We start from the raw sequence: 27,445 nt of genomic DNA, 5'->3' as shown, positions 1-27,445 counted from the left end.
ATATAGCAGTATATCCGCCTGAAACTAGCTAAAGATAGCCATCGGAAAGGCTACAGATATTTGGACCAATCACCTATAGCCGACCACAGCGTATTTTTGTATAAAAAATTGATTAAAAAGTTTTTAAATCGTTGGAAATCCCCCAAAATATATTTTTAAGAGTTGCAGAGCACAACAAAAAACAATTTGTAAAAACTTCCACAGAAACTTTACGTTTATTTGCTACACTCGAAAGGAAGCACGGTGAGGCCCTCGCTCGAGTTCGTGCGCGCAACTGACAACGACTGCTGCACCACCTACATTTATCGTATCTTAGAGGAAGGCTTCAAGGCATGGGGTGCTTTGAAAGGGCTCTGAAAGGGGCTCTCATAAAGGTGGCGTATTCCTGGGCTGTTAAAGGACGCTGCTTCGTGAATATCACCCAGCAATAATTTTTTTATGGTGCTGGGTTATTTGTAGTCGAAATTTGAATTTCAGCGTCTTCGCGCCTTTCCCTTTCTTCTCGTCACTTTTTGCTCGCTCAACAATTCTCCGCCGCCCCACCACTGGAATTCTCTCGTGTGTGCGTGTGCGTGTGTCTGTGTGTGTGTGTGTGTGGGGGGGGGGGGGGGGTAGTTTCCTGACCGGCAGGAGCGACTCTGCTGACTGATCGCGGGCATGGAAGCTGCGTAACGCCTGAAATAATCTAAGCAATAGCCATCTCTCAACAGAATTACGCAGCAGCGTGAGACGGAGGAATGCGTGAGCATGAAAAAGCCGCCGGGAAGGACTCGCCAACTTTCGCTCGGGATTGTGGGTTCTCTGCATCGTGTAGAAGTGCATTAACACGATGACGTTGAAGAGCCCGCGTCGCAGAAAAGTCGGCGTCCTGACCGGGAGCGAAAAATTCACAAAAAATCGCCAGAGCAGCAACCTAGGCGGGCCACTGATGTGGCCCACCAAGGTCGCTTGGCCTTGTGGCGCCCTCACAACCTGTCCACCGTTGCAGGCGGCAGTTTAATTAATGACTGGTCGTGAGAGGTTCCTCGGGAAAAACACTTAAACAGAAGAAACAGCGCCAAGAAACACGGACACACGAAGAAACGACACACGCACGAGCGCTGACTCACAACTCACGCTCGCGTGTGTGTCGTTTCTTTGTGTGTCCGTGTTCCTTCGCGCTGTTTCTTCCTTTTAAATGCATTACCAACTAGCCAGAAACCTTGCTCCCAGCGATCTATGAATGTTAAGTAGAGAATGACCGATTCCGCGCATTAAACACTTTTCCGAAAAAGCCACCGTTAGAAAAAATGCGCTCATGCGAGTTTTTTTTGAATTGCTAGAACTTTCTAACTGAAAATTTTCATAACACCATCTTCCGGGCTAGTTGGTTGCGATCCATATGTATCAGCAGCGCGAATACCACACAGGAAGAAGAAGGAGAAGAATGTAAAGAGCGCTGAACTTCCAACTTTTATTTGAGCAAAAACTGAACCCGCACTTTTATACACATGCCAGGTAAAATCCCATCAGGGGGAGTAATCAAGGCGCTATCGAACTGGGACCAACACGATGTCCAGGGCATCAAAATGATAACTACTATCGCACTATACAAAGACTTCCATGAAATGAAGCACGAATGACATGCGGAAAAACAAGCCAATGTAAAAACAGGGTTGAGTGTGCGCAAATGGAAAAATGGAAAAACAGGGTTGAGGGTGCGAATTTTGCTAAAAACATGGGAAAGCAAGAACACGGTAAAAAGGTAAAAACAGGGTTGAGTGTGCGCAAATGGAAAAATGGAAAAAACAGAGTTGAGGGCGCGAATTTTGCTAAAAGAAAAAAAAAAAAACATGAGAAGGCGAGACACGGTAAAAACGTAAGCGATGCGAAGGGAAGAGCGCCGACAATTAACACGGCTATAACGAAAATGCAGTGTGCCCCTAAAAACCAGGTAAAACCAGAGAGAAAGGTGATTTCTTTTTCAGATAATGAGATGGAAGGGGTGCTTACGCAACCTTCCTTGAGCCCTGAGATGTAGGTAGCTTCAATGATTGCGCGTGTTAGTTGGTTTTTATGTTTCTTTAAGACGGTTGCTTTCCTAAAATGAGGAATGCACTTCTTTTGGCTGTCACATACGCTGCAATGGGCGGGCAGGTTCCTCAACGGCGCCCCAGTTAGATCGTTCCTATATTCCATTAACCTTTCGTTTCAGCATCTTCCTGTTTGGCCTATGTAAGCCTTACCGCAAGCTAAAGGTATTGAGTATACAACATCCTCCACACAAGGCACAAAAGGATCTCGGTGCCTGGTTGTACAGCTACTGTTCTTTCTCTTTTTATTAACTTTGTTGCACAGGCTTGACAGGCGCAGAGGGGCTCAAAAGACTACGACTACGCCTGCTTTTCTGCCAATTTTCTTGAGATTATGCGAGATTTGTTGCAGGTATGGCAGAACGGCGACTCTTTTGTTCCGCTGTCGCGTATCATCCGGGGCTTCACATTCATGCTTCATACTTATCAGGACTGTTTTTGCTACAGACGAAAGGAGAGATTGCGGGTATCCTGATTGCGTCAGCCTCAGTACTTGGCTCCCCCTGGCTCAGCATTACTCCCCCTGGTGGGATTTTACCTGGTATGCTCAAATAAAAGTTGGAAGTTCAGCGCTCTTTACATTCTTCTCCTTCTTCTTCCTGTGTGGTGTTCGCGCTGCTGATAAATGTGAAAATTTTCGTGTGCTACGTGTGCTAAAGAGCTGCTGGATTGATTTTACCTGATTAATTATTTATCGTGAGGTAAATATACTGTCAAAAATATACTGCTGCATGCTATATATATATATATATATATATATATATATATATATATATATATATATATATATATATATATATATATATATATATTGTGAGACAGAAGACAGAGCGCAGGATGGAGCGAGCTTTAATGGCACCCGCAAGTATGGCGACCAACCCTTCGACGAAGAAGATGATCGATGATGATGGATATGTACAGATGAAGACGAAGGTCGCATGTTGTGCTTACAATATATATATATATATATATGAGAGAAGCCAACAGCCACAGAAACCTAGGGGCATAGGGGAATTTTAATTAATTTATTTATTTTGTGGTGTTGATCAATTTATAATATTACTGAATATGTTATCGCTTAAAGCTAATTGATTAGAAAAGCACAAAAGCCTTGATGCCTTAGGAAGCATAAGAGGGTTCTCACACAGCTTCCACCCTCACCGTTCGATGACGTTCTACGTCACATCAGCGGTAACTCAGGACGTGCTACGTCCGCCGCTTAAGAACGTGGGTGGCGCTGGTGAACACTCCCAAGGTTCGGTTATTTGTAAACATAAATACCCCCGAAAGCAGAAGGTTTGACAGCCGCCGCCGTAGCTCAGAGGTAGAGCACCGGACGCGTAATTCGGAGGTCGTGGGTTCGGATCCCACCGGCGGCATGTGGTTGTTTTTTCTTCTGCTTTTCTAATCAATTAGCTTTAAGCGATAACATATTCAGTAATATTATAAATTGATCAACACCACAAAATTAATAAATTAATTAAAAAATCCCCTATGCCCCTAGGTTTCTGTGGTTGTTGGCTTCTCATATTTATAACGAGCCCCTCATTCCCCTATATATATATATATATATATATATATATATATATATATATATATATATATTGTCACGACCAGAGGAGCCGTGAAGGTAGACGTCAGAAAGAACCCAAGACCGGGAGCCTTCTTTTAATTATCGAGCCAGCTTCCACGACAGAACAGAACAGCGCGCCACGAGAGCCCACCGCCGCTTCGTCGTCGTCTTCGACTCAGCGCGGAGGCCGCGCGGCGCGTTAGGCGCGTGGCATTATTCCCCCCCGCGAAAGCAAACATCGTCTCGATGTGGAATGGGGTATGTACAGTGAGGGGAGGAGGAACAAAGAAAAGACTGGGGGTGAGGTGAACTATACAGTGCGCGCTAGATGACATGCAGGGAGAGTCAAGTACACACGTGGGGTAAGGGGAAAAGGTACGAAACAGCGTGAACACAGCGCTCAGTCACGCGAAAAGTACGGCTTTAAGCGCACTACACGCACGATTTCAGGCCGTTGACGCTGAGGGCCGGCGACCACAGTTTCATGGGGGACAACTTCGTAGTTGACGCTGTTCAGGCGGCGCAGGACTCTGTACGGGCCAAAATACCTATTTAAAAGCTTTTCGCACAATCCCTTGCGGCGCACTGGTGTCCACACCCACACGTGGTCGCCCGGCTCGTAGTGCGCGTCCCTGTGCCGAAGGTTACAGTATCGGGCATCGGCGCATTGCTGGTCCTTGATGTGCAAGCGGGCCAGCTGACGGGCCTGCTCTGCTTGCTCCACGAAGTGGCCAGCTTCAGGGGGAAGCTCTGCGTCGCCGTACGGCAGCATGGCGTCTAGCATCATGCGGACCTCTCTGCCATACACGAGACGGAACGGGGTGAACTGGGTGGTTTCCTGCGTCGCGGTATTATATGCGAAGGTGACGTACGGCAAGACCTCATCCCAGGTTTTGTGTTCAACGTCGACGTACATCGAGATCATGTCCGCCAATGTTTTGTTGAGCCGTTCCGTTAGACCATTGGTTTGGGGATGATACGCTGTTGTTGGTCGATGAGCAGTATGGCTAAGCGCTAAGATGTCACGTAGGAGTCGGGCTGTAAACGCCTTGCCGCGGTCAGTAATGATGGCCGATGGGGCGCCGTGTCTAAGCACGATGTCGTGCATAAAGAAGTGGGCAACTTCGGCGGCAGTACCTCGCGCAAGGGCCTTCGTTTCAGCGTAGCGGGTCAAGTAGTCTGTGGCGACTACGATCCACTTGTGGCCGGAAGACGAGAGAGGAAATGGCCCCAGGAGGTCCATGCCGACTTTGTCGAATGGTATTTGTGGCGGCTCGATGCACTGAAGCAGTCCAGGAGGCTTGAGCGCGGGTTTTTTTCGCCGCTGGCATTGCCGGCATGTCCGGACATAATGCTTGACACTTGAAGTTAGGTTGGGCCAGTAATAGTTCTGCCGGATTCGGGATAAGGTGCGAGTAACTCCAAGGTGGCCGGAAGTCGGTTCATCATGGCAGGCAAGGAGGACGTCATCCCGCAGATCAGACGGTATGACGAGCAGGTAAGTTGTCGGACTTGAAGTAGAGTTCTTTTTATAAAGCACCCCTCTCCGCAGGCAGAACGACGATAGTCCACGAGCTAGGTTTCGTGGTATTTCAGGGCACCCACCTTCGAGATGTTTGATGAGCAGACGGAGCTCGGCGTCGGCACGCTGTCTGGAAACGAGCTCAGATGTGCTGACCGCTCCAAGGAAGCTATCATCGTCGGTGGTGTCTTGCGGAGGAGGTTCGACGGGAGCGCGTGACGAGGTATCAGCGTCGGTGTGTTTCCGGCCTGACTTGTAGGTGACGGTGAAATCGAATTCCTGCAGGCGTAATGCCCAACGTGCTAAGCGGCCGCAAGGGTCCTTTAAATTTTTCAGCCAGCACAGCGAGTGGTGGTCGGTGACGATACGAAACGGTCTGCCATAGAGGTATGGGCGGAACTTGGCGGCGGCCCAGACTACCGCTAAACATTCTTTTTCCGTGGTAGAGTAGTTCAACTCGATCAGCACGCGACAGTGCGCGGCTGGCGTAGGCAATTACTTTGTCGACACCGTTTTGCCGCTGAACTAGAACGGCGCCAAGACCGACGTTGCTCGCATCCGTGTGCACCTCCGTATCGGCATCTTCGTCGAAATGTGCCAGGATAGGCGGTGATTGGAGTAGGCGTCGTAACTCGTCGAAGGCAGACTGTTGTTCGTTGCCCCAGGAAAATGATGTGTCATCACGGGTTAGGAGTGTCAGAGGGCTGGCGAGCTGGGCGAAGTTTCTAATGAAGCGGCGATAATAGGAGCACAGGCCTAGAAAACGACGGACTGCTTTTTTGTGGGAGGGGACCGGAAAGGCAGCAACGGCAGCAAGCTTCTCTGGGTCAGCGCGGATTCCGTCAGCACTAATGACGTGCCCGAGGAACTTGAATTCGGTGAACCCAAAGTGGCATTTTTCTGGTTTGAGGGAGAGGTTGGCGGATCGAACGGCTTTGAGGACAGTCCTGAGGCGGTGCAGATGTTCCGTGAACGTTGCGGAAAAAATGATGACATCGTCAAGATAAACAAGACAGGTCTGCCACTTCAAACCGGTGAGAACGGTGTCCATCATTCTTTGGAACGTGGCAGGAGCACAGCAGAGCCCGAATGGGAGGACGCGAAATTCGTACAGCCCGTCCGGTGTAATGAAGGCGGTTTTCTCACGGTCCCTCTCATCAACTTCTATCTGCCAATAACCACTTCTGAGGTCGACCGAAGAGAAGTACTTGGTTTGACGAAGTCGGTCGAGGGAGTCGTCGATACGCGGGAGCGGGTACACGTCTTTCTTGGTCACACTGTTCAGCTTCCTGTAGTCGACGCAGAACCGTAGTGTCCCGTCTTTCTTTTTCACGAGGACGACAGGAGACGACCACGGACTGCTTGACGGTTGGATGACGCCGTCTGTGAGCATCTCTTCGACCTGTGTTTGAATAGCATCTCGCTCACGAGGGGACACCCGATAGGGCTGCTGATGGATGGGTCGGGCTCCTTCATGCGTGATAATGCGGTGTTTAACTATCGACGTTTGGCGCACTTTGGACGACGACGTGAAACACGCACCAAACTCCCGCAAGAGGTCCTGGAGTTGCCTCTTTTCAGTGGGTGGAAGGCCAGGATTTATGTCTACGCTGGTGACCGCTTCGGCGTCAGCTCCAGGTGTGTCCTCCGCACAAGCAAAGCATTCGGCCACTTCCTGAACATGGTCAACGTAAGCGATGGCTGTGCCACGGAACAGATGTCGATGTTCATTGCAGAAGTTGGTGACAAGGACCTCTGTACAACCGTCATGAAAGGATCCAAGGCCCCGTGCCACCGCAACCCCCTTAGTGAGTACGAGGGAGACATTAGGCTCGATAACCCGGAGTCCCCTATGTGGCTCGTCGCAGGTAACTCTCGTGAGAATGCTGGCACGTGGTGGCACCGTAACGTTATCGTCGGCGACTCGCAGGGCGAACCGAGAACCCTGGTGCGCAGGTTCTTCTGTGGCCATTGCGGTAGAAAACGTCACCAAGCGGTTCGGGAGGTCTATGATCGCACCGTGCTCGCGAAGAAAGTCGATGCCAAGGATGACATCGCGAGAACATTCGCGGAGAACGAGAAAAGTGGCAACGAATGTGCAGCCTCGAACCGTAACCCGGGCCGCACACATGCCGAGTGGTGCGACAAGATGTCCGCCTGCCGTGCGTATGTCGGGACCGTCCCAGGGTGTCGTCACTTTTTTCAGGGCCGTCGCAAGCCGTCCGCTAAGGATAGAGTAATCTGCGCCTGTATCAACCAACGCGCTGACCTCCTTTGTGTCGACGAGAACAGGGATATCCAAGGAGACCCTGCCTTCAGCACGGCCCGTCGATGGCTGTTGTGGAGGATTCAGTCGGTGCGGCGGCGGAACCTGGTCGGCGACTGGGGTTGCGCTGTCGGAGCGATTCAAGCGGCGCGTTGGGGGAAACTCTTCGGCGATGCGGCGTTCGGCGTCGGGGCGATTGGGTCGGTGCGGCGGCGGAAGCGGGTCGGCGATTGGGGTTGCGGCATCGCGGCGATACGAAAGGCGCGTCGGGGAAAACTGTGCAGCGATGCGGCGTGCGACGTCGGGGCGATTCAGTTGCTGCGGCGGTGGAAGCTTTGCGTCGGAACGGCGTTCGGCGGCCTCGCCTCCAAAGGCCGCCGGAGCTAGTTTTCCCGACGAGGGCTCGAGGAACCACGTTGTCCTGAGGTGAAACGGGACCCAGAGGGCGAAGACCGGCGTGGAGAGGGCGATCGCGACTCGCGGCAATATATATATATATATATATATATATATATATATATATATATATATATATATATATATATATATATATATATATTTATATAGTGATACATGATACATGCATTCGAAGAGAGAGAAGTAGTGCATGCACTAGAAGAGGGAGAAGTTAGTTGGCTCTAGCGCGCGCGCTTGAACCACTGGGGGACCGCCGCAGGTTTTTCATCTCTGCGCTGGTGTTCTTTTTGGCGTTGCTCGCTACAATATAAACTGATATTTTGGCAGCTGATTGATCAATATGAGATAAAGTCTCCAGAAATTGAAAAACATAACAGGATTTAATTCACGGCGTTTAATTTCATGTTTTAATTCACGACGCGAAAAAGGCTGGTCCTCCAGCCGAAGCGTCGTGAATTAAATCCTGTTATGTTTTTCAATTTCTGGTGACTTTATCTCATATATATACAGGGTGTCCCAGCTAACTTGGACCAAGATTTAAAAAAAACCTAACCGTTCTTCAGAAATGAAATCGCAAGGATGTTGTTAGGGTTTATCTAAAGTTACAGAACCATTTTTTTCGCTCGTCATATTTGAATAATTAGTCGAGATAAATAAATTAATTTTTTAAATATAGCTTGAAACGTTCAGGCGTCATTAGGAAAGTTGTGGAGCACCATAAATATTGTCCACACCAGGCACTTCCAACGAGATCGACTTAGCGTGGCCGATTTTATTCGAGAAAAACGAAAGCCCGCGGAGTTTAAAAAATACCGCGTGACAGCGCGCTCCGTGCGCCCGGATGCGCCGCGATTACGGTGCTCTCCTCCGTGCTTTGTAAAAACCATCACTCGCTTCGCGCCTTTCGTGCCGCCCAAGACAGAGCTTCGGGTTGTGCTTGGTTCCAAGATAAGTGCCAGTGGGTTTATATAATTATATTTATTGGAGAATATTACTGAATCACTTAAAGATAATTGATCAGAAAAGCAGAAAGTGAACACTCTCAAGGTTAGGCCACTTGTAAACATAAATAACGCGGAAAGCAGAAGATATGACAGCCGTCGCCGTAGCTCAGTTGGTAGAGGCCCGGACGCGTGATTCGGAAGTCGTGGGTTCGGTTCCCACCGGCGTCATATGTGGTTGTTTTTTCTCCTGCTTTTCTAATCAATTATCTCTAAGCGATAACATATTCAGTAAAAACCTCCATTGATCAACACCACACACACACACACACACACACACGCCCGCACGCCCGCACAGATATATATATATATATATATATATATATATATAAGCACCCTTGTTAAACATTACAAAGGGTACCCTGTATATATTTGATGAAATATTTTTATGTAGTCAAGGTAGTTCTAGCATAGCAATTCTTAATTCTACTATTGCGTACCAGAGCTGCACCAAAACCTTAGTACATACACATAACCTTCAAACAAAATACAACATCAGATATTATTCTTCATACAACTGCTAACGTTGCATTGCAGCTTACTCTTTATTTCTGTGACTACAGGGCAGCTATAAGCTCCTGATCGCACAGGCGGGCTTCTTCACAATAAGCTTGTTATTGTAACAAAGCCAACTTTAGTGGGAATTCTGGAAAGTGTTGGTTGAATGGCAGTTCGCTGTTAATTACTATCAAAATTTATACTTAGAAACACCACTGTGCTGTCAGGTATTTGAAATACTTTTCCCTTTGTTGTGGCTTATTCTCAGTGCTTAATCCTTACACTGTACAGCCTTTGTCAAACAGTTGCGTGTGGCTCCTAGTGCATTCCCAGCGTTCCAAACCACCTGAAGGTAAAAAGACCTCTGGTCATGCCCCCATCACTCTACAGGAGCCACACGATACGTCTTAGAAGCAAACTTCCTGGGCTCTAAACTTTTCACGAAATCAGTACATATTGTGAACATTTAATGCTGAGCGGTCACTATTACTAGTTATTTTCTATTCAACCACAATTCCTCTATTTTTGCACCCGTAACTTACATATGTGAACATTCTAACACGGCATTATGCTGAATAACACTGACAGGTCGTAATCATAAAAACAACTGTAAACACTTCTTTGACTAGGTAAGCTTTTGTGCAATACACAATTGCCTGTAAGGAAGCCAGCTTTCACGGGCATCGTCGTGGCTTTTCACTATGGTTTATCTATCATGTGCACGTTTAGAGAGCCAAATTCGCGTTAAATAAGTTGCAACTATGAGGCTAACTGTGATAGTTATGCATTATGCGTAAATATATACCATAATGAAATGTAAAGCTGCTACGAATTTTGCGTCGTACGACGTCGTTACTGTATATTTCAATAGAAAGCATAGAATCGCATCTGAAACAATACACGCGTAGAAGGGCAAGCCGCTATCTGTGAATGTAGCTTCAACAAGCTCTCCAGTTCTGCTCGTGATCACACGGAATGAATCAAGTCTGTGCGCGGAAAAGCAGTGGCCAGGATAGACATCTCTCTCTCTCCGTCTGTCTGTCCTTCATGCTTAATCGTAGCCATGCTGCTCACAGGGAACTGTGTACTTACCTTTCCCATAAACCCAGTGGCTCCAGTTATAAAAATATCCTTGTCTTTGTAAAAATCGGATATAAAAGGTTTTTCCATGGATGCCATCCTGAGCTCCATCCGCCCGTTTCCCAATAGGAGCGTACTAACTAGGAATGCTGCACCGAGATGGCGCCTCTGTTAATAATAGTTATTTCTATTTCATGGCTTCAGTCATCACAAATAAGCCATTTAAAACAATTTGCTTTTACGATATCTATACAGCAAGTATTTAAATACTTTGATATCTCAATTAAGTTGAAATAAAAGAAACTTTTTGCACACGCTAACAGCTAAAAAAGAATTTACCCCAAAGTGGTGCCCTCTGTGAAGAGTTAAGAAAAACAAAGCCTGGGTGGATTTCATAAAACATGGTAGAGGATTCGTGAGCGAGGCGTCTGGTTCTGTGCAGGCGACACATGTTATGGAATATCAAGAAAAATGTCCTAAAGTTTAGCAAATTAAGTACGCCTTCACATAACTAGGGCATGTGCCTGCTAGTTTGAGCATTTAAGCCGGCTAATATCCTGAAACATAAAAAAGCCGGGCAGTCATTTGCGGTGCAAGTGAAACCACTCTACCTTTCTAGCACTACAGGCGTGTAGTGGAGGGGGCATGCTGGGATACGCCTGGCGGTAGTGCTGTGTTTTGCCGTGTAGGCTGTCGTTCGCTTGGCTTGGTGAGTGAGTTGCGCCGAAAAAAAAAAAAAGAAAGTGCAGAAAAGAAACTGAACAGCGCAACGTCAAAATGAAACGACCAACAGCGGAGATTGAACGCAGCAAGCAGCAGGCCTACGGCCAAGGCGGCGCGGACGGCTCCCGGGGCGGCCGAAACAAGCACGGGCTCTCAAGATGGTTGCAGCGGGCTCTGTAACGAAGCCCAACCGACGCTTCGCCCGGACCTCAACCCGGCGACGGTCGAAAGCCGCCTCTGATGTCGCCCGTCATTCAAACAGGCCAGCGTCCGATTAGGCCTAGCGGCTTGCTGCTCGGTGCACGGAGCGTTCGCCCGGACGTGCGGGGAAGTTGCCCGTAGGCTTCCCTGGAGAGACTGCCGCGAGCCACGATCTAAAGCTTGTGTAGAAAGGCCGCGGCGCTGCGTGGGCTCAACCAAGCGGCCTCAAGATGTGGAACATGATGTGCGACGTGATGCCGACCATTTCGGAGGACAGTATCGCCCAGCGGAGCGGTCAGTTCTCCGGCGATGAAGCGAACTTCGAGCAGCTCATGGTTAACATGCTGGACGAGCGGGATAAGCTCATGGAAACGCTTCGGGAGACGCAGGAGACGCTCACAAACACGCAACAGAAGCTTTCGGAGGTCGAAAAGGAACGCGATTCGCTTCACAGGCAGTTGCAGGCCAACTTGCCGCAGGTAGGCCTCCGCCGCAGCTGTGCATTGTTTCACCCGTTTATTTCCCTCTTCGTGTTGTGCGGCCCCCCCTTTTTTTTTTTCTGCGAAATGCTTGCATGTGTTTGCAAGCGCGTGAGTTTGCCGTGGACGCGCCCAGTGCATTTCGGCGGTGCAGTCAGTGCGTTGCGTAACGTGAACACTGTGGCCGTGATAACGCCCACGACTGGTCGCATAGTGCGCGTGCGTTGGTTGTGCGGAATTGCAAGCATGGAGCGGCTGCGGCCTACACGACGGGTTCTCAGCCGGCAGTGGAAGTGAAAAGCCGCATTGATGCGACGCCTCGCATACCTCTCTAGGTGTTGCGGAGGTGTTTGTTTCCCATCTCTTTCAATGTCAGCGACTTGTTTGTTTCTCTGATTGCACATGTCTGAGGGCGGCGCTTCGAGCGAATTGCAAATGTTACAGCGTCTTTCTGTGCAAATTCTGAACATTATGAGGTTTTGCGAACGTCTAGTATGCCACGTCAACGCATGAAAATGTGTTACATGGTTTCTTGTACCAGAAGCACAGCCTAATAGGTTCACACTTAAATTAATTCCAGGAATTTGCAACACTCACCAAAGAGCTTAACCATGCAAGAGAACAACTTTTGGAGAAGGATGAAGAAATTCAAGAGTTAAAAGCTGAACGAAACAACACCAGGGTAAGAGTCTGCTGTTTCCTAATCATAAAAATGTTTGCTGTGTAAAAGCGTTCGTGGGTAATGTCATAGTTCATGTTGGGTTTTCCTCAAATACAGGAGTGGGTTTTATTCCTCCCCCTGCCACCACTGCAGAGTAGCAAGCTAGAGCAATTTACCGCTGGCAAACCTCTCGCCAATTCCTATCGTAAAGTTATTTTGTCTGTTTTCTACATCTTTTTAATTGCTGAAACTTGGCAGGATGTTCTTGCTTCCTGTAGCGGCGTCCTCTTGTTGCTTAACTTGTTTGTCGATTTCATTGTGGCCTGCTGCACCAGTCATTCTACTAGCGTATCCTTTAGCATAACTAGAAGGGTATCTCTGTCATGTCTGTGTTGATGTGTTAGTCTAGCTATTATGTTGCATGCGTTCGTTTTGCTCTGGGTGGGGTCTAGTAGGTACTGGAGTAGGTGCCATGCACGCGTTGTGGTGAGATTCCCTCTAAGCCCTTCACATGTTTGTGTCCAATTCTGCTGACACAGTTGCGCTTCATGTTCTTCAATTTAGGTGGCCAGATCCCCGTGCTGTGCAAAATATCGTACAAAACATGCTTGCAATTATATTTGTGGAGTTCGGTTGGAGCTGGTTTTCTAAGCGAGTTTCTTAGTCATTGCAGCAGAGCTGCACACAGTGCTATGTAGTGCATATCATTTTTGTTATGGGGTGCCATTTCTTTTCATCATATCGCTTGCCAGTTTACTGGCGGTGAATGGATAGATCGGTCAGGTGAGCGTGCAAATTTTCTTTGATGAGCTTCAGGCGTCATTCGTGTTTGCGTTCGGCCTAATCTTGGTATTGGGGGCTGAGCAGAAATTGTTTGTTTCAGTATTTTGTACATTTCTTTGTCAATACAGTTTTTTCGTGACAGACAGAAACGTATGCAAAATAGGGGCAGTACATTCTGAAAAAAGTCTCATTATCGGAAATAGATCAGCGGCTCTCTTTTGGTTTTCCATGTTGAGATTGTAACATCTTGTTTCTGTGCATGAAGTTCAGAATACAGGCAATACGTTGTCAGTGACATGGCGTGACAGCAGGATACGGGTTGAATTTTTGCTTGCAAGGGAGTACTTGACATGGCTGTGGGGAAAGCCGTTATGAACAAGTGAATGCCCTAGACAATGTGTTCTCCGATAAGACCTGCTCGTAATCTGTGCAAGCTGCGGCAGCTTTTTGCCCTGCTTGGGTGTGCGTTGCAGAGCCTTTGTAGCTCTACCACCGTATCTCTTTCTTATCTATGAATGATGTGCATTCTTTTCGAAATGACCGACTTTTTACTGCTTGTTGCTAGTTTAGTTGTCAGTGTTGCAACTGCTTGCTGGCGTTGAGCTAACCTCATGTGCTTTCACCACCTTGGCATGTGTGGCAGTTAGCTAAACGTATTGTGGCAGTTTGATCGAATCCTGAGAAAGGCTACATTTCACTCCGTTGAATGCGTTCTGTTCAACGACCCAAATGTGTTAGAGTATTGTGATTGTTAACGGGCCCAGATTCAGTGTGTACGTTAATGGCACAACCCTTGTACATGTTCATATCTGCTTGATTTCTTTTCGGCATCCAACTAAGGTTACTTGGGTGTGGTACTTGTCTATGTGTCTCAGTCTCGACTGGTCTAGCCTTGCCATTTGTTTCGTGTAAAAAATGATTCCATCTTCTCCTTACTTCTCTGAAAATGCTTACGCCCCTACAGATGGAAATAGTAACGTAGATTACACCAATGCTGCATCATTGATATACTTTTCAGGGCTTTTTAGGGTATTTTGGCTGCTTAAAGTAGAAAATACTTTTGAAAGAAGGCTTTGCTATTTTTAAAAAAGGCAAGGGTTTTTATTCGTTTTGTTTTGTTAATGCTGACTTTCTCCAAAATGGCCATCATTTTGCTCTAGTGCTACTTCCAGATTGCGACTTTCATCAAGAAAACTACTTCAGGGAGAGGCCGTCAGTACTACAACACATTGTCTTGTCCTGTTAATTTTCTTGTATTTCATCTATGGCATTACTGACTGCAGCATTTCAACCGGACACTTCACAGTGTCTACCATGCTTCACGTCATTTCGGAGGCACGGCCATGCTACTGGTATAGACATGCTCTTTCAAATGCTGGTTATAATAACTGCATTAAGACTTTTCTCTGTAGCTTCAACAATTATTTTGTGTTTAAAAATTTTTTCATGGCAGTGAGCGCTTAAAAAACTGACTAAAGCTGAAACACGGTGATACACGTGCACAACATAGCTCTCAGTGGCAGTCTTTGAGGCTGTGGAATGGGGCGTGGCCGCAGAATTTCGGCTCATGGTTTAATAAACACCATGTCATCTCTTACCTGACACCAAAAGCATTCAGCCAGAGTGGGTTTAGCTGCGTATGCAGTGTGACGTCTTGCGGTGTGTGTGCCACTGTTTTGCAGTTGCTGCTGGAGCACCTGGAGTGCCTAGTCTCGCGGCATGAGCGGTCTCTGCGTATGACGGTGGTGAAGCGCCAGGCACAGTCGCCGGCTGGCGTCTCCTCTGAGGTGGAAGTGCTCAAGGCCCTGAAGTCATTATTTGAGCACCACAAGGCACTCGATGAGAAGGTTGGTGGGCTCCACAGTTCGGTGGGGACGACTGCAGCAACATATAGCTGCGTACCGACTAAGGTTTCAAGTTGGGTTGATGGTTTTTTTGTGAGTCAGGTACTTATTTCAGCAAAGTGATGCTAAAATCCTCGTGGATGGTTGTTGTTGAGGGATGTTTTAGCTTACAGAATTTTAAAAATTCCTGTATCGCTACTCTGTTACGATAATATCTTCGCAGATTGACTCTCCACTATAGTGCTGATGGCCTAATGAATTGCCTAAGTTGCTTTGGAACGTTAAACCCCCATAAGCCAAACCAAACCAAACCTAATGAATTGTGTGGCAGCGGTTGGGTAGTTTGGCAAGGGAAATGTTTAGTGGCTGCACTCATTCGCAGTACAGCTATGTTGTAATTTAGTTGTTTGAGTAGGTTACTCATTTGCAACGGTTTCTACATGTCACTTTACTACACTTTCACTTGATGGTACTTCGGAGCCGCCGCGGTGGCTCAGTGGCTATGGTGCTCGGCTGCTGGCCCGAAAGACGCGGGTTCGATCCCGGCCGCGGCGGTTGAATTTCTTTGGAGGAGGAATTCGAGGCCCGTGTACTGTGTGATGTCAGCGCACGTTAAAGAACCCCAGGTGGTCGAAATTTCCGGAGCCCTCCACTACGGCGTCTCTCATAGCCTCAGTCGCTTTGGGACGTTAAACCCCATAAACCAACCAACCAACTTGATGGTACTTCAAAGTGGGTCTTCATTTTTCTCCTGAGAGGCTGGTGGCATAATTTCCTGCCGGACTTTAATTATAATTTTTTGTTGTTATTTTGCGCTTTCCAGTATAAATCTTTTAGAGTAATGTGACTTCTTTCAAACTTACGCAAACTTGGATTTTTCAGTTTTTGCGAGTTAGGAAATTTCATGAACCTGCTAACCTTCATTCCTGTCTTCACTCCAGGTGAGAGAGCGGTTGAGGGTTGCATTGGAACGAGTCAGCACCTTGGAAGAAGAGCTCAGCAAAGCCAATGAAGAGGTAAGCTACTCGCCCTTGCCGTCAGATTGATCAACCTTTGTTGTGGATCCTGCTCTGCCCCCCTTAGCCGGGTGTGACATGCACAGTGCTCTTCTCTCTCTTCTAGATCACTCAGTACAAGACCAAGGGTGTGACGCTATCAGATGACAGAAAAAGTGGGGATGGGCCAGTGGAAAATTCTGTGCATGTAAACAAGGTAAGTGGTATAGTGTCTGGCTTTTGTTGTCCTGTGCCTGCCTCGTGCCAGAATTCTTGCTTCTTCTCTCAAGAGCCATGTACGTTGTGGTTGTGAACCTGCAGTAATTGTTTATAGCAGATTCATGGCCATTCCTTATGCTGGGTATAAGTAGATGGAAAGCAATACATAGGTCACAAGAAGTGCAAAGAACTCATGCTTTTTGTGTTGTGTCTACTTGTTTGTTTCCTATTTACACTCAATGCAAGGAACCACTGGTGTGCTACCCAGTATGCCTATTTCATGTCTTTTCACTTTAGTAGTGATAGAAGGTAGCTGAGATGTAAACATATGCATTGTAGTGTTGTGGTATAGTAAAAATATGAGTAAAGGAACAAAAATGGTGCTACTGCCCTTTAGCTATTCGCTAAGGGCTTGCTACTGATTAGCATTTCATTATAAGTGGTTAGCTGCTGAGAAAAAGGTGCTGGGTTGCATATTTCCTTTGAGGTTTTTCATGCCTGGCTATATATAAGGCATTGTGAAGATGATACAATAACATCCGTGCTCAAATATTTATGCACCTGCTTAATGTGTAGAAAAGCAGCAAGCTTTCAGGAGCTATGGTGGGAGTGGCTGCAATTTGGACATTTATTGTTTGGAGTACAGAATAGCGTGTTGTGGCAGTATTTAGCCATTTATCTGGCTATATTATACCTCCGCCCTGTGCCTTAAAGACTGAATTGCTGCCATTCAAACAGCTCATAGTATGAAGAACACGATGTATTACAGGTGGGCCTCTCACAGAGCGCCATGTCCTAAGCATATAAAGGAGGCTACTTTACAACATGTTTCTACTGCGTTGTGATCATGCTTTAATTGTTGACTGGTTTTGCAGAGGGGAGGGGCCTGAAATACTTTGGCAGGCATCATTTCAGTTAATAGGGTGTTGGATGGGTGCGGCACACTGCATTCCACGAAAGTTGTGTGTTAGTCTGCTGTTTTGCACCACCTCTGATGTCCTTGAGCTTGGATGTGATGGCAGGAGTGCATAGCAGTGTTTTACCTTTAAGATTTTCTGCATTGTAATGTGCACCTGCTCTGTTAAATGAGTTAGTTTAGCATGCGGTATAGTGTGGCCATTTCTGCTTTCACCTTGTTGTCGTAATTTAGGTCACCTGTCACTCCATGTACGTGAGGTGCGAGTGGCCCACTTTCACAAGTTGGAGCCATCTGTTTTTGTGTATGTTTGTTTGTGTCTTTTGTGTGTGCAGAATAGTTGAAGGTATGTGGAATTTTGCCCTGCAAGAGTGACTTTATTTTTTTGCAGTGAAGTAGGGTGTAACTTAGTGGGAGACGGTGAAAAAAAAAAAAAAAATGGGGGCTGCGAACGAATGCTAGTTAGGGGCATTACTGCATATTTTTATGCTTTTTTTTACAACTTGTTAAAAGAACTTGTAGGTCTCAACCAGACGCATGATTGTTTGCAATCAGTTGAATATCCTTGTTCGTTACTATTATTGCTTTGCTAGTTGCTTTTTCTAAGGGAAGGCTTTGTTTATGCTGATACAGTTCAGCTAAAGGCCTCAGGCATTGTAGTGCACGGCCTGAATGCAAGAGAGCGTGCTGTGAGAAGTACCTCTCTCTGCGTTGGCCATTCAGGTGTCCAATGGATCTGCGGATGCTGCGGAAGAGGCATGCAAGCTGGTGGAGCTGCAGGAACTGGTGGAGAAGCAGGCGGCGGAGCTTGCGGTGGCACGCAGCCGCCTCAACGAGCTGCTGCCGCGTGTGCGCGAGCTCGAGGAATCCCTGGCCCTGGCTCAGAAGGAAGTGGCACGCATGAAGGAAGAGAATGCACGGCTTGCCAGGGACCTCAAGGAGGCACGTAACGCCCTGCTTCTATTGACTTGATTCTTTTTATTTTTTTTGCAGCAGACATATTTGGCCCTCCATTCCAAGTGATTCATGATGTGCATCTGATTGTAACCATATACAGCAAGCAGTATGTACAGTGGGTACAGCAGAAATCATGGTTATGCCACCACTCTTGAAGAGGCAGGGTTAGAGCATAATTAAAGAATGGGAGCTGTGCTGGTGTTTGTGTGTATTTCATGTGATCATAGAGAAACATAATACTGCTCTTGTTGGCATGTGTTTCATGGGAAGGAGAAACTTGCATTTTTTTTTTATGTTTGGTTAGCTTAGAGGAACCTTTTCTTTCTTTGAATCCAAGTGCACTGTGGGTAAAGCAGCTCATGGAAGCATAAGGTTTGCATTAGTTGACTTTGAAAGAAGCTGCAATTGTTGTGCATCGGTTGTGTGATATTAACAGTTTTGTTATTCTCTCATGTTGCTTATACTTTGAGGCTGGACTTTTCGGCTTTTGTTTTTTGAAAATTCAGCAAATATTATTTTGTGTGCATGAATTATCATCATTTTTCGGCCATATAATGTGGCACTCCCGTGCGGTCAAAAGTCAGCTACAGATTGTTTTGACCTTTTTGTCAGCCCAACCATTCCATTTACCAGTAATTAACGGAAAAATAATCATACTTAGAGTGGTGCTTAAAAGGAAATGACCGTTATCATTAAAAAAAAAATGAACGGAGGTTTATGATGGAAACATAAGGTAAAAACACAAGTGGAAGTTGACTTCTAAAGCCTGGTTTTTCATGTTAGCGCTAGGTTTTTGCATTGGGTAGAAGTAGAGGTCGGGCCTCGCATGGTTTGCATGTTCATGACAGCGATGGAAGTGGCGCTTAACCTTTGAGGTAGCCAGAGCATGACACGTTTTCATGGCACTTATCCATGGTTTTGCTTCAGTGTTCTTACATGCAGTGGAACAGCGCACTTAACTAAGCAACTGCTCCATATGGGGCAGTTAACAGGGCTTCTTTAGCAGGCGATGTTTTGCGAGGGGGTGGAGTTATATTTTGATCAGTGAGGATGATGATAGATGGTGTTAATTTCAGTGTTCCAGTGGAGTTCCCTCATGAGTTGATAATTCAACGACACGTTGCAGTAATGGACAAGGCAGCTTTCTTGCAGTCGCTATAATACAGACATCCAGGGCAGTTCAGGATCCTGATCAAAGTGATCAGGAACGTTGGGCCAGAGCTTGCTCCTCACAAAATCCTGTCAGCCTGGCCAGCCTAACTAGCACAAAGCATAGCGGTTCCTTTTTCTGCGGACAAAGTAGCTTGACCGTGTCTGCTCTGGCCTCCATCATTCCACCAAGAGCCAAGCTGAGGATCCAAAAAGCCCCTTACAAGTAGCATGCCAGTGGCCATGAGGTTGTTTACTCGCGAGCACAGCTTGCATTCCATGAAACCGTTTACATACAGTTGCAGCACAAGCGACACTTTCACAAAGGGACAGCGGTGACCGAATGAGAGCCAAGGTGCAGCGGGGACTATGCGCACCGCTCTGTCCGCGTTCCCCCCTTTGTTGGCCTGTGGGACATCTGGTCATTGTCATGTGATGTACTGCTGAACTACATTTCGCGCCTCTCTTCAAACCCAAGGGGTTCCCTTGTTGGCTCTGTCTTGCGGAAAGGAAGCAGCCTTCTAAGGCCTTGGCTTTCTGCAGTCGGCTAACTGCCATTCATGCAGTTTACAGCATTTGTTTACCAACAAGCTCATTTGGTGCCATGGGGGCTGCACGATCAGCCCTAACGAAAGGGCTAAAGACAGCATTGAACTAACGGCATTCGGGTGTGGGCTGCTTTAGGACCCTCTACACAGAGGCCCGCCAGCTTGACTGCTGGAGCCTCCCGGACTGCAGAGGCACGTAAAGTGGCGGAGTAATGACTCATAATGCACAACTGTGCTACTTATTGAAATGTTACCACTGTCCCCCCCGTGTCTCTGTCTCCTTTGTCTGACTGTAACTCCTACCAATAGCCAGCTAGTTGCGGCGTGTGTGTTAAAGAGTAATGACCTTTTTCAGTTTAAACCAAAATTCGAAATTTAAATGCAGTGACGTTTTATTGGCTTTTTTTTTTTTTGTGTAAACGAAAAAGTCAATCCTACTTGTATAATATTGTAAGTTGTGATCCCATGTTCACTCCAGATTAATAGGAGTCGTCACGAACAGAGAATCAGTGTGCGCAGACATACTAATTCTTCGACCAGACGCCTGATTGGTGTATACAGCATTAATTTAGAAAATTTCCTTCTTGGCACACTGCCACTGTAAGAGTTAATGTATTTTCAGTCCCCTTGCACATGTGTGCATCAGTTGTGCACAAGCCAATTGTGTTGTTGTTGCCCTTGCAGAACATGGCGCAGAAGGAGGACCAGGAGGAGAGGATATCAACGTTGGAGAAACGCTGCCTCAATGCCCAGCGCGAGTCGGTCTCGCTGCATGACCTCAATGAGAAGCTCGAGCAGGAGCTCGCCAACAAGGAGGCACAGCTGAAGCTGGTGGGTGTTGATGTTGCTTTTAGAGTTGCACGTTGCACGAGTGCTATATTGCTGTAAGCTCAAGAAAAAATTGAGCTAATTGGCTCATTGTTGTCTCATCAAACCACACAAAATATAGAACAGCGTCAAGGCCTGTCTCCTTCTATGCACTGGTTCTTGCAGCAGTTACTGAAATGACAATGTACCAGCTAGCTCAGCTTCGAACGTTACTGCAGCAAACTTTGTCTGCATCAAGCATTTCTTGTTGTATGATCTTTTCGAGCCTCTACAATGGCACATGTTAGTGTGCCACACGTTAGTGTGCCACACGTCTGTGTGCCACATGTCAGTGTGCCCCATGTCAGTGTGCCCCATGTCAGTGTGCCTCTTGTTAGTGTGCCTCATGTTAGTGTGCCTCATGTTAGTGTGCCTCATGTTGGTGTGCCATTATACATAGATTTCTGTCTGAACGAGAAAATGGAAAAACGAATGGGGGAAGGGGGGAAGCAAGGGCTCGTGACTAGTTTTCATTTCTTGTTCCTGCTATCTCTGTGTACAATCTTTACTATGCTATTGTTATGAGGACAGTGCTTGTTTGTTGGGGTGTGGCCAAAGGTGCTTTGGAATGCTGCAAGCTTGCATTGATGTCTTGAAAATCAGTGAGCTCACCATATGAACACATATGTAAGGGCTGCACCCTGTTTTCCCCTAGAAAGTATTTAAGAAAAAATGTCTTGACCACTCTTGACCACTACACTCTTGACCACTACACTCTTGACCACTACACTACTGCGCCAGGAGTAGTAGGAAGACTCCAAGGATTAAGATGCACATATATATGGACATTAACCAATTAGTATCGCTATCCCAACAACTGCCATACGTGAACTCTGGATCTGAACATCGGAACAGAAATGAAAACCAAACTGCTAGTGCATCAAATTCACATTTGGCCTAATGACGCAAATCAACAACAATTTTTTTTTTTTTTTTTTTTCGCATTGCAATTGATGAAGAAATGTACTGTGCCTCAGCTGGACCACAGTACATCGAAACAGTCCGTATTTTTGCTGGTGCAGGAGTATATTTTTTAGTTAAGCAGCTGTAATACGTACTAGTTGTTGCTACACCGTATATGCTTGGTCACTAAGTCAACAAAGCAAGGTGAAAAATTAGGCAGTTAAGGTTTCTCGGAAATGCCTGGTTCACCAGACGTGCTCAATAATCCGGCATGTCCCTCAGACAGGAGTAAACGGGTGGTTGCTTCCACACAACACGCTTGGCAAGCAAAAAGATACACACGCCACGGAATGGCAACTAGCACCTTGATCTCAGTACAGAAGCCGCTGCAAAAAATGCACCAACTGGCTGGGAAACTATGGTGTGCGGACGGCGATGAATGCATGTGTCCTAAAAACATGCTTTAGAGGTCACTGTTCTGGGAGTCTACCCAGCACGGAATTTGGGGCACAACTAATGCCCGCCAGAGAATTGCGCGAGTTGATAATTGTTCAGCATGATATACCAGCTTGACATTACAGAAGGGACGAGCTGAGAAAGACAGCACAAGCATTGCCCCGGTTATTTTTTATTTGCTCATCCCTTGTGTAGTGTCGGGCTAGAACATCATGTTGAAGTTCATGTCACCTGATGGTCCACTTATAAGTGGACTGTACACTACTGTTTGCGTTTTATTGTCGTCATCACATTACATTCTCTGTTATTTTTTTTAGAGTGAAGAAAAAATCAAGGCTCTCCAGGAACGCCTTGAGCTGGCTGAACAAAAGCTGGCACAGTTTGCCAAGAAAGAGACGGATGTGAACATCTCTTCAATCATTGCTCATGTAAGCCTAGCATGCGTATCTTATCAGTGGGCAGTGTGTGTGTCATCTTCTATTACTGCGGTTTGAGAACTTTCTCTCATTGCTGGTCCCACCGCAGGACAAGCATGGCTCCATGGAGGACACTGTCAGTCGGCTGGAGCAGCAGCTAGAAGAGCAGGCAGGAGAGCTTGTGCGGGTGAGCAGGATTGGCAGTGCTTTGAGCCTCAGATTCTGTTGATCAGTGCCATATGCTACACCTGCATTGGTATTCTGATTATTTGTGTTGTTAGCAGGTCTGTTTCGTTGGCATGCTTTTTGCACTATTTTATTGCAACAACATGGATTTTGATTGTCTTTCAGTGCAGTTTCAGCTTGAAAGTTTGTTCTATTTGTCTTTATAGTTGCACTTGTGTTATTGCAAACGATTGCCTAACACTTCGCTTCTCCGCTGTTACCAAATATACATGCATATAGGTTATTTTACTTTGGTGTACATCCTAGTCTTGCCAGAACAGTCTGCTTCATTGAAGTTTCCACTAAAAATTAAAGAGGGGAGTGGTGCTATTTTCATTTCCTACTGAGTCTACTGTGAGTTAATGCATGAAAATTCTCACTACAACGAATAAATTCCATTTCATCCATTTTGAAGAAGCAAGGCTTAATTTTGTCTCATTTAAAGAGCAAAAATGCAAAAATACTCTGCCCCTGATGTTAAGAACATGTAAAACTGGACATTAATGTATTATTTTCTCCTGTTGTCACCAAAACAATCGCAATGTCCAAAAGCGGATGCCCGCAATTGCCCATTCTGTGGGCACTGTTGGCAGCGGTGACCATAGCTTAGCTGTAGCTGCTCCACAATCTTTCGCAGTTGAGTGAGAGGTTTACATTGATGCCAACATGAAAGTGACAGTCAGTGAGTGGCGAAATGCTAAACGCACTACAAAGGTGTCTACTAAGAAGGACATTGTCTGATGAAGACCACGCACCATACATGTGAACACTGTTAAGCGTACCACATTATCCTGAAATGTTTGCATTGATAAGCTTTGTTGTCACACGTGATGACTCTTTGGTAGATGGCCTGCAGTACTCTCAGAGTTCGGTTCATGGCAGTGGGGCCTACCTTTAACAAGAAACTTAGTATACGGCACTGACGAGTTAATGTGCTGCAGGCCCACGTAGTGACAGCACTACACAGTTATACCTGGATATAACAGAATGAAGAAAATCCCACAAAGGTTCGTTATGTGCAGGTTTTCGTTACGTGCAATTTTCGCGTGGAGGCTCGAAAAGACTGCAAAACACAAATAAAAATGGAAGATTAATGTATGTATGAAATCACCTAGTGCAGTCGAGCCCACTTGTGATGACCACAGATATAACAAACACTCGCTTCTTGTGAATATTTGTGGTGCTGCTGTCAAAATATGCATTAGGGCAATGGCAATTCATCTCAGATAAAATGAACGTCTGTGGCCATACAACTCTGTTATAGCGAATGAGGAGGTGTTGTAAATTCGGCCCCAAAGTTGGAAAACTCTCGCTTCCAGTGCGCGCAGAGACAAAGCAGCATCTCCCAGCCCCCGCAGCTCCTCCCCGAAAAAATTTGGAAAAATTTTTTGAGATATAATTAAAAAGCCTTTATAGACACCAAATCTGGTGTTTTCTAAACTCCCATTATTTTAGAGGTTTTCGCATTTTGATACAACTTAAGTCTGCAGTGAAGCTCCGCCCACATTCAGGACCCCCGCACAGAATTTGTCCATGACGAAAAAGTAGGCCGTTGTTAAAAATTTTCTTGTCATCTAAACAAGAAGCTAATCGCTAGAGAAAAAAAAATCTCTAGAATTTTGATACCTGGCTTGTTTAATGAAGTCAGAAATTAAAAATATTATTGCGTTCACTATTGTGATTGGCTAGTGGAGTAATACAGGACAACATGGACCAAGGGTCAGCGTTAACAACTGCTGTTTTTTCAAGTTGTATTCTACTGTAGTAGGAGCGCACATCTACGGCTGGTTCATGCATGCCTCTTTTCCTCTGAAGACTCCTGCCTGCCCCCACAGCAAAGTGTCCTCTGATATTTCAGTGGGGCTCTTGCATTGTCATGTGCCATCATGCAACCTGGGGTACATTATACATTGTTGTCAAACAGACATTCATCTAGTGTCACATCGGCTGCCTCAGCCTTTTTCTGGTCCTGCGCGTTCATCACCTTTCTGCCCTTACCGCACACGTGCAGGCACGCCAGAGGGAGAAGATGAATGACGACCACAACCAGAAGCTGTCGGCAACGGTGGACAAGCTGCTGGCCGAGAGCAACGACCGGCTGCAGATGCACCTCAAGGAGCGCATGCACGCCCTGGACGAGAAGAACATGCTTGTGCAGGAGCTCGAGCGCACGCGCAAGGTTCTCGAGGAGACTCAAGGCGAGAAGGTGGGGAACCGCCCTCTTCTCATGTCATGTCCTGGTGTTGTCGTATGGGGCTTGAGTGTACGAGAATAATGGCAGGTCTCTCTTGGTTCAGTTATGAGCAGATAATTGGATAACATTGCTTGAACAAGGCATCTGCGCAGCACTGATGCCGGTAAGCAGCTGGTGGAGCTGAATGAAAGCTTCTTGTTACACTGTGCTTAGCTAAGAGCGCGTGGTTGATTCTTTTGGTTGTCACCAGATGCAGCTGGCATGTGTCTGGCTCGCAGTCATGCCAAGCCTGTGGATACTGTTGCACTGTGCCAGAATGTGAATCCTTCACCCTTGCAGAGTTTTTGTTTTGATATGCAAGTTAATAGACTACTCTTTCTTTGCTTGTTTTCTTTCTGAATAGTCTTTTCTCGCTGTGTGTCTTGAATTTGGTTCATTAACGACATGATGCAATGAAATGAAAAAAGGGTGTGAAATGTATGGAGGATGCTCACTTCATTACTGACTATGGCTGGTTTGTTCGAGAGACAAGGGCATAGATACAAAAGTCACTGGTTTCCGAAGATAGCATAGTCTGGAGCCCTTTGTTATGGCGTGTATTATTAACTGTTAGACATTAGATTGCCAGTATAAACCTATTACATGGAGCGAGATATTTTGGCTGCCATCTTGCAATAGAAGCTGTATGGCAGGCTTAAGGGAGAGAGTTATGCTTCTGGGTCACGCTTGTTGTCATCGTTGTCGAGTAGCATGACAAGAAGTGTGTTGCAGCTACAGTAAAAGCTCATTAATTCAACACTGACGGGACCGCGAAAAATTGTCGAATTATCCGAATGTCGAAATATCGAATGAACAACAAAAAACAATGTTTGCCGCAACAGGACTACCTTTATTTGGCAAAGAAATCTGTTATCGTCGTCTGCTTTTTCGAGTGAATTTGAGCGACTATGATAGCTCTAACATCTGCCGGGTGCTTCGCAGCACACGCACCGTCAGGGATTTGTTCACAGAAGTCCTCCCGCGTGGACAAGACTTCTGCGGCTTCTTTCACCGTGCACTTCGGCATTTGGGACAACTGCTCACAATCGTCACCTTCCGACGAATCGTCGTTGTCAGCGCCTGTCACTTCTTCAATTATTTCATCCTCGGTCAGCTGACAGGACACAAAGGCGAGGTGCGCAGGCAGTGCACGCTACCCACTCGAAAGCAGCGCAGTAAACACACTGGCAAAGCGCGCAATTACCAAAAAAGGCGCTGCCTTACGGTAAGCAGCAAGAACACGTAGAAACGACGACACAGGTCAAAACGAGACTTGCTGTCGATAGGGTTAAGCGAATGACACCCACAGGACTGCTGCGACACAACAAAGCACAATGAAAAACATAGCTGCTTCGGCCGCCGCTAACCTCGCTTTTCTCGCCCTCTCTCACGCTGCTGATGACGATGACCACACGGATGGCCTATCAGCCGTACTGTAGCGCCGCTCGTAGAGTGTTTTTTTTTTTTCTTTTTGCTCTTGGCGCACGGAATTCACCGACGCACGGCAAAATTTGTACGAATTAACGAGAGTTTCGCCCCATAGACTCCTATGTATAATTTTAGGGACCTCGCGTGCGCGTTGAATTATCCGATTTTCCGAATTAACGGGTGTCAAATTAACGAGCTTTCACTGTACAAAGGTAGATTTGCTGCTGCTTTGCGATCTAGAGACTTGTTTGTTCAGCTCACTCTGATGCATTCTAGCTCTGATAACGTAAATCAGTGTTTGATTTTCTCTAGCATGCAAAAATACCCAGAAAAAGTTCCACTGCAATGAGCTGGAGGAAATATTTAGTGATCTGGGTTGGAAGTTTCGGGTGGGAGTCGCTGCATTCTTTTATACCCAGTCTGTGCGTCTAAATGCCCTTGAAACTTCAAAATTCATCGCGACTTCGGGAATATGTGCTGCAAGGCATTTATATAAGTGCTCAACAACCCTTCAATGGGATCCACAGGAAATGTCATCGTGCTGCAACAAATTTTATTTACTTTCATTGCCTGTAGGTGACGTACCAGGTTTTGTAGTACCATTGTAGAGCTGTGGCTACAAATGTAGTGTAGAGCTGGTGACCTGTTCCTCTCTAGTTTTCAGTTCTTTGTGTGCATTCTAGAATGTATTTTTTTCACAGTGCGTGCAGGTTTCTCAGCGAACTCATGGCAGGACATTTTTTTCTTGTTTTCTTGCAGGAAAAGATCTTTGAAGAACTGTCCAAAGTTAGGGCAGAGATGGAGATGATCCGTCGTGATGTTCAAAACTACAGGACAGAGAGCCTTTCTAGGTAAATGGTTTTTTGCTTTTGCTGTTGGCCATCCAGTGTGAAAGCTCACATGTGGAGTTAAAATGAAGAGTTAATTAAGAAATTCCGATAATTCAGACTGCGTGGGGTTCCAACAAGTGCCCATGTACTAGGTCTTTGGCATCAGCCACTCATTAATTCACA

General features: G+C 46.4%; 2 protein-coding genes across 6 annotated transcripts in view; one reads left to right on the top strand and one right to left on the bottom strand.

Moving 5' to 3' along the window:
• LOC149371920 (fatty acyl-CoA reductase 1-like) overlaps nt 1-10,540 on the bottom strand; it is a 43,730-nt gene extending 33,190 nt beyond the window's left edge. Inside the window, exon 1 of one of the 3 annotated variants that reach the window (XM_089566239.1) lies at nt 10,442-10,540. In XM_089566239.1, the coding sequence (XP_089422365.1) occupies nt 10,442-10,540 (99 nt within the window). The remainder of the gene's footprint in view (nt 1-10,441) is intronic. The other 2 variants (XM_089566241.1, XM_089566240.1) reach the window with 2 other exon arrangements.
• A 514-nt stretch (nt 10,541-11,054) lies between these two features.
• Nucleotides 11,055-27,445, top strand: part of Liprin-alpha (PTPRF interacting protein alpha) — a 57,283-nt gene continuing 40,892 nt past the window's right edge. For 2 of the 3 annotated variants that reach the window (XM_089566238.1, XM_089566236.1), the window contains exons 1-11: nt 11,056-11,832; nt 12,413-12,514; nt 14,959-15,123; nt 16,062-16,136; nt 16,243-16,332; nt 17,974-18,192; nt 20,589-20,735; nt 22,448-22,558; nt 22,656-22,733; nt 24,783-24,977; nt 27,192-27,283. In XM_089566238.1, coding sequence (XP_089422364.1) covers nt 11,584-11,832; nt 12,413-12,514; nt 14,959-15,123; nt 16,062-16,136; nt 16,243-16,332; nt 17,974-18,192; nt 20,589-20,735; nt 22,448-22,558; nt 22,656-22,733; nt 24,783-24,977; nt 27,192-27,283 — 1,523 coding nt within the window. In that variant the 5' untranslated portion in view covers nt 11,056-11,583. Of the gene's footprint in view, nt 11,833-12,412; nt 12,515-14,958; nt 15,124-16,061; nt 16,137-16,242; nt 16,333-17,973; nt 18,193-20,588; nt 20,736-22,447; nt 22,559-22,655; nt 22,734-24,782; nt 24,978-27,191; nt 27,284-27,445 lie in introns of all 3 variants that reach the window. The other variant, XM_089566237.1, reaches the window with a different exon arrangement.

Source organism: Amblyomma mixtum, chromosome 1 (genome assembly GCF_055824585.1).
Source record: "Amblyomma mixtum isolate Tamu chromosome 1, ASM5582458v1, whole genome shotgun sequence".
NCBI classification, from domain to species: Eukaryota; Metazoa; Arthropoda; class Arachnida; order Ixodida; family Ixodidae; genus Amblyomma; species Amblyomma mixtum.
The sequence above is the reverse complement of the archived record's forward strand: the minus strand, read 5'-3'. Positions and strand labels throughout refer to the sequence as shown.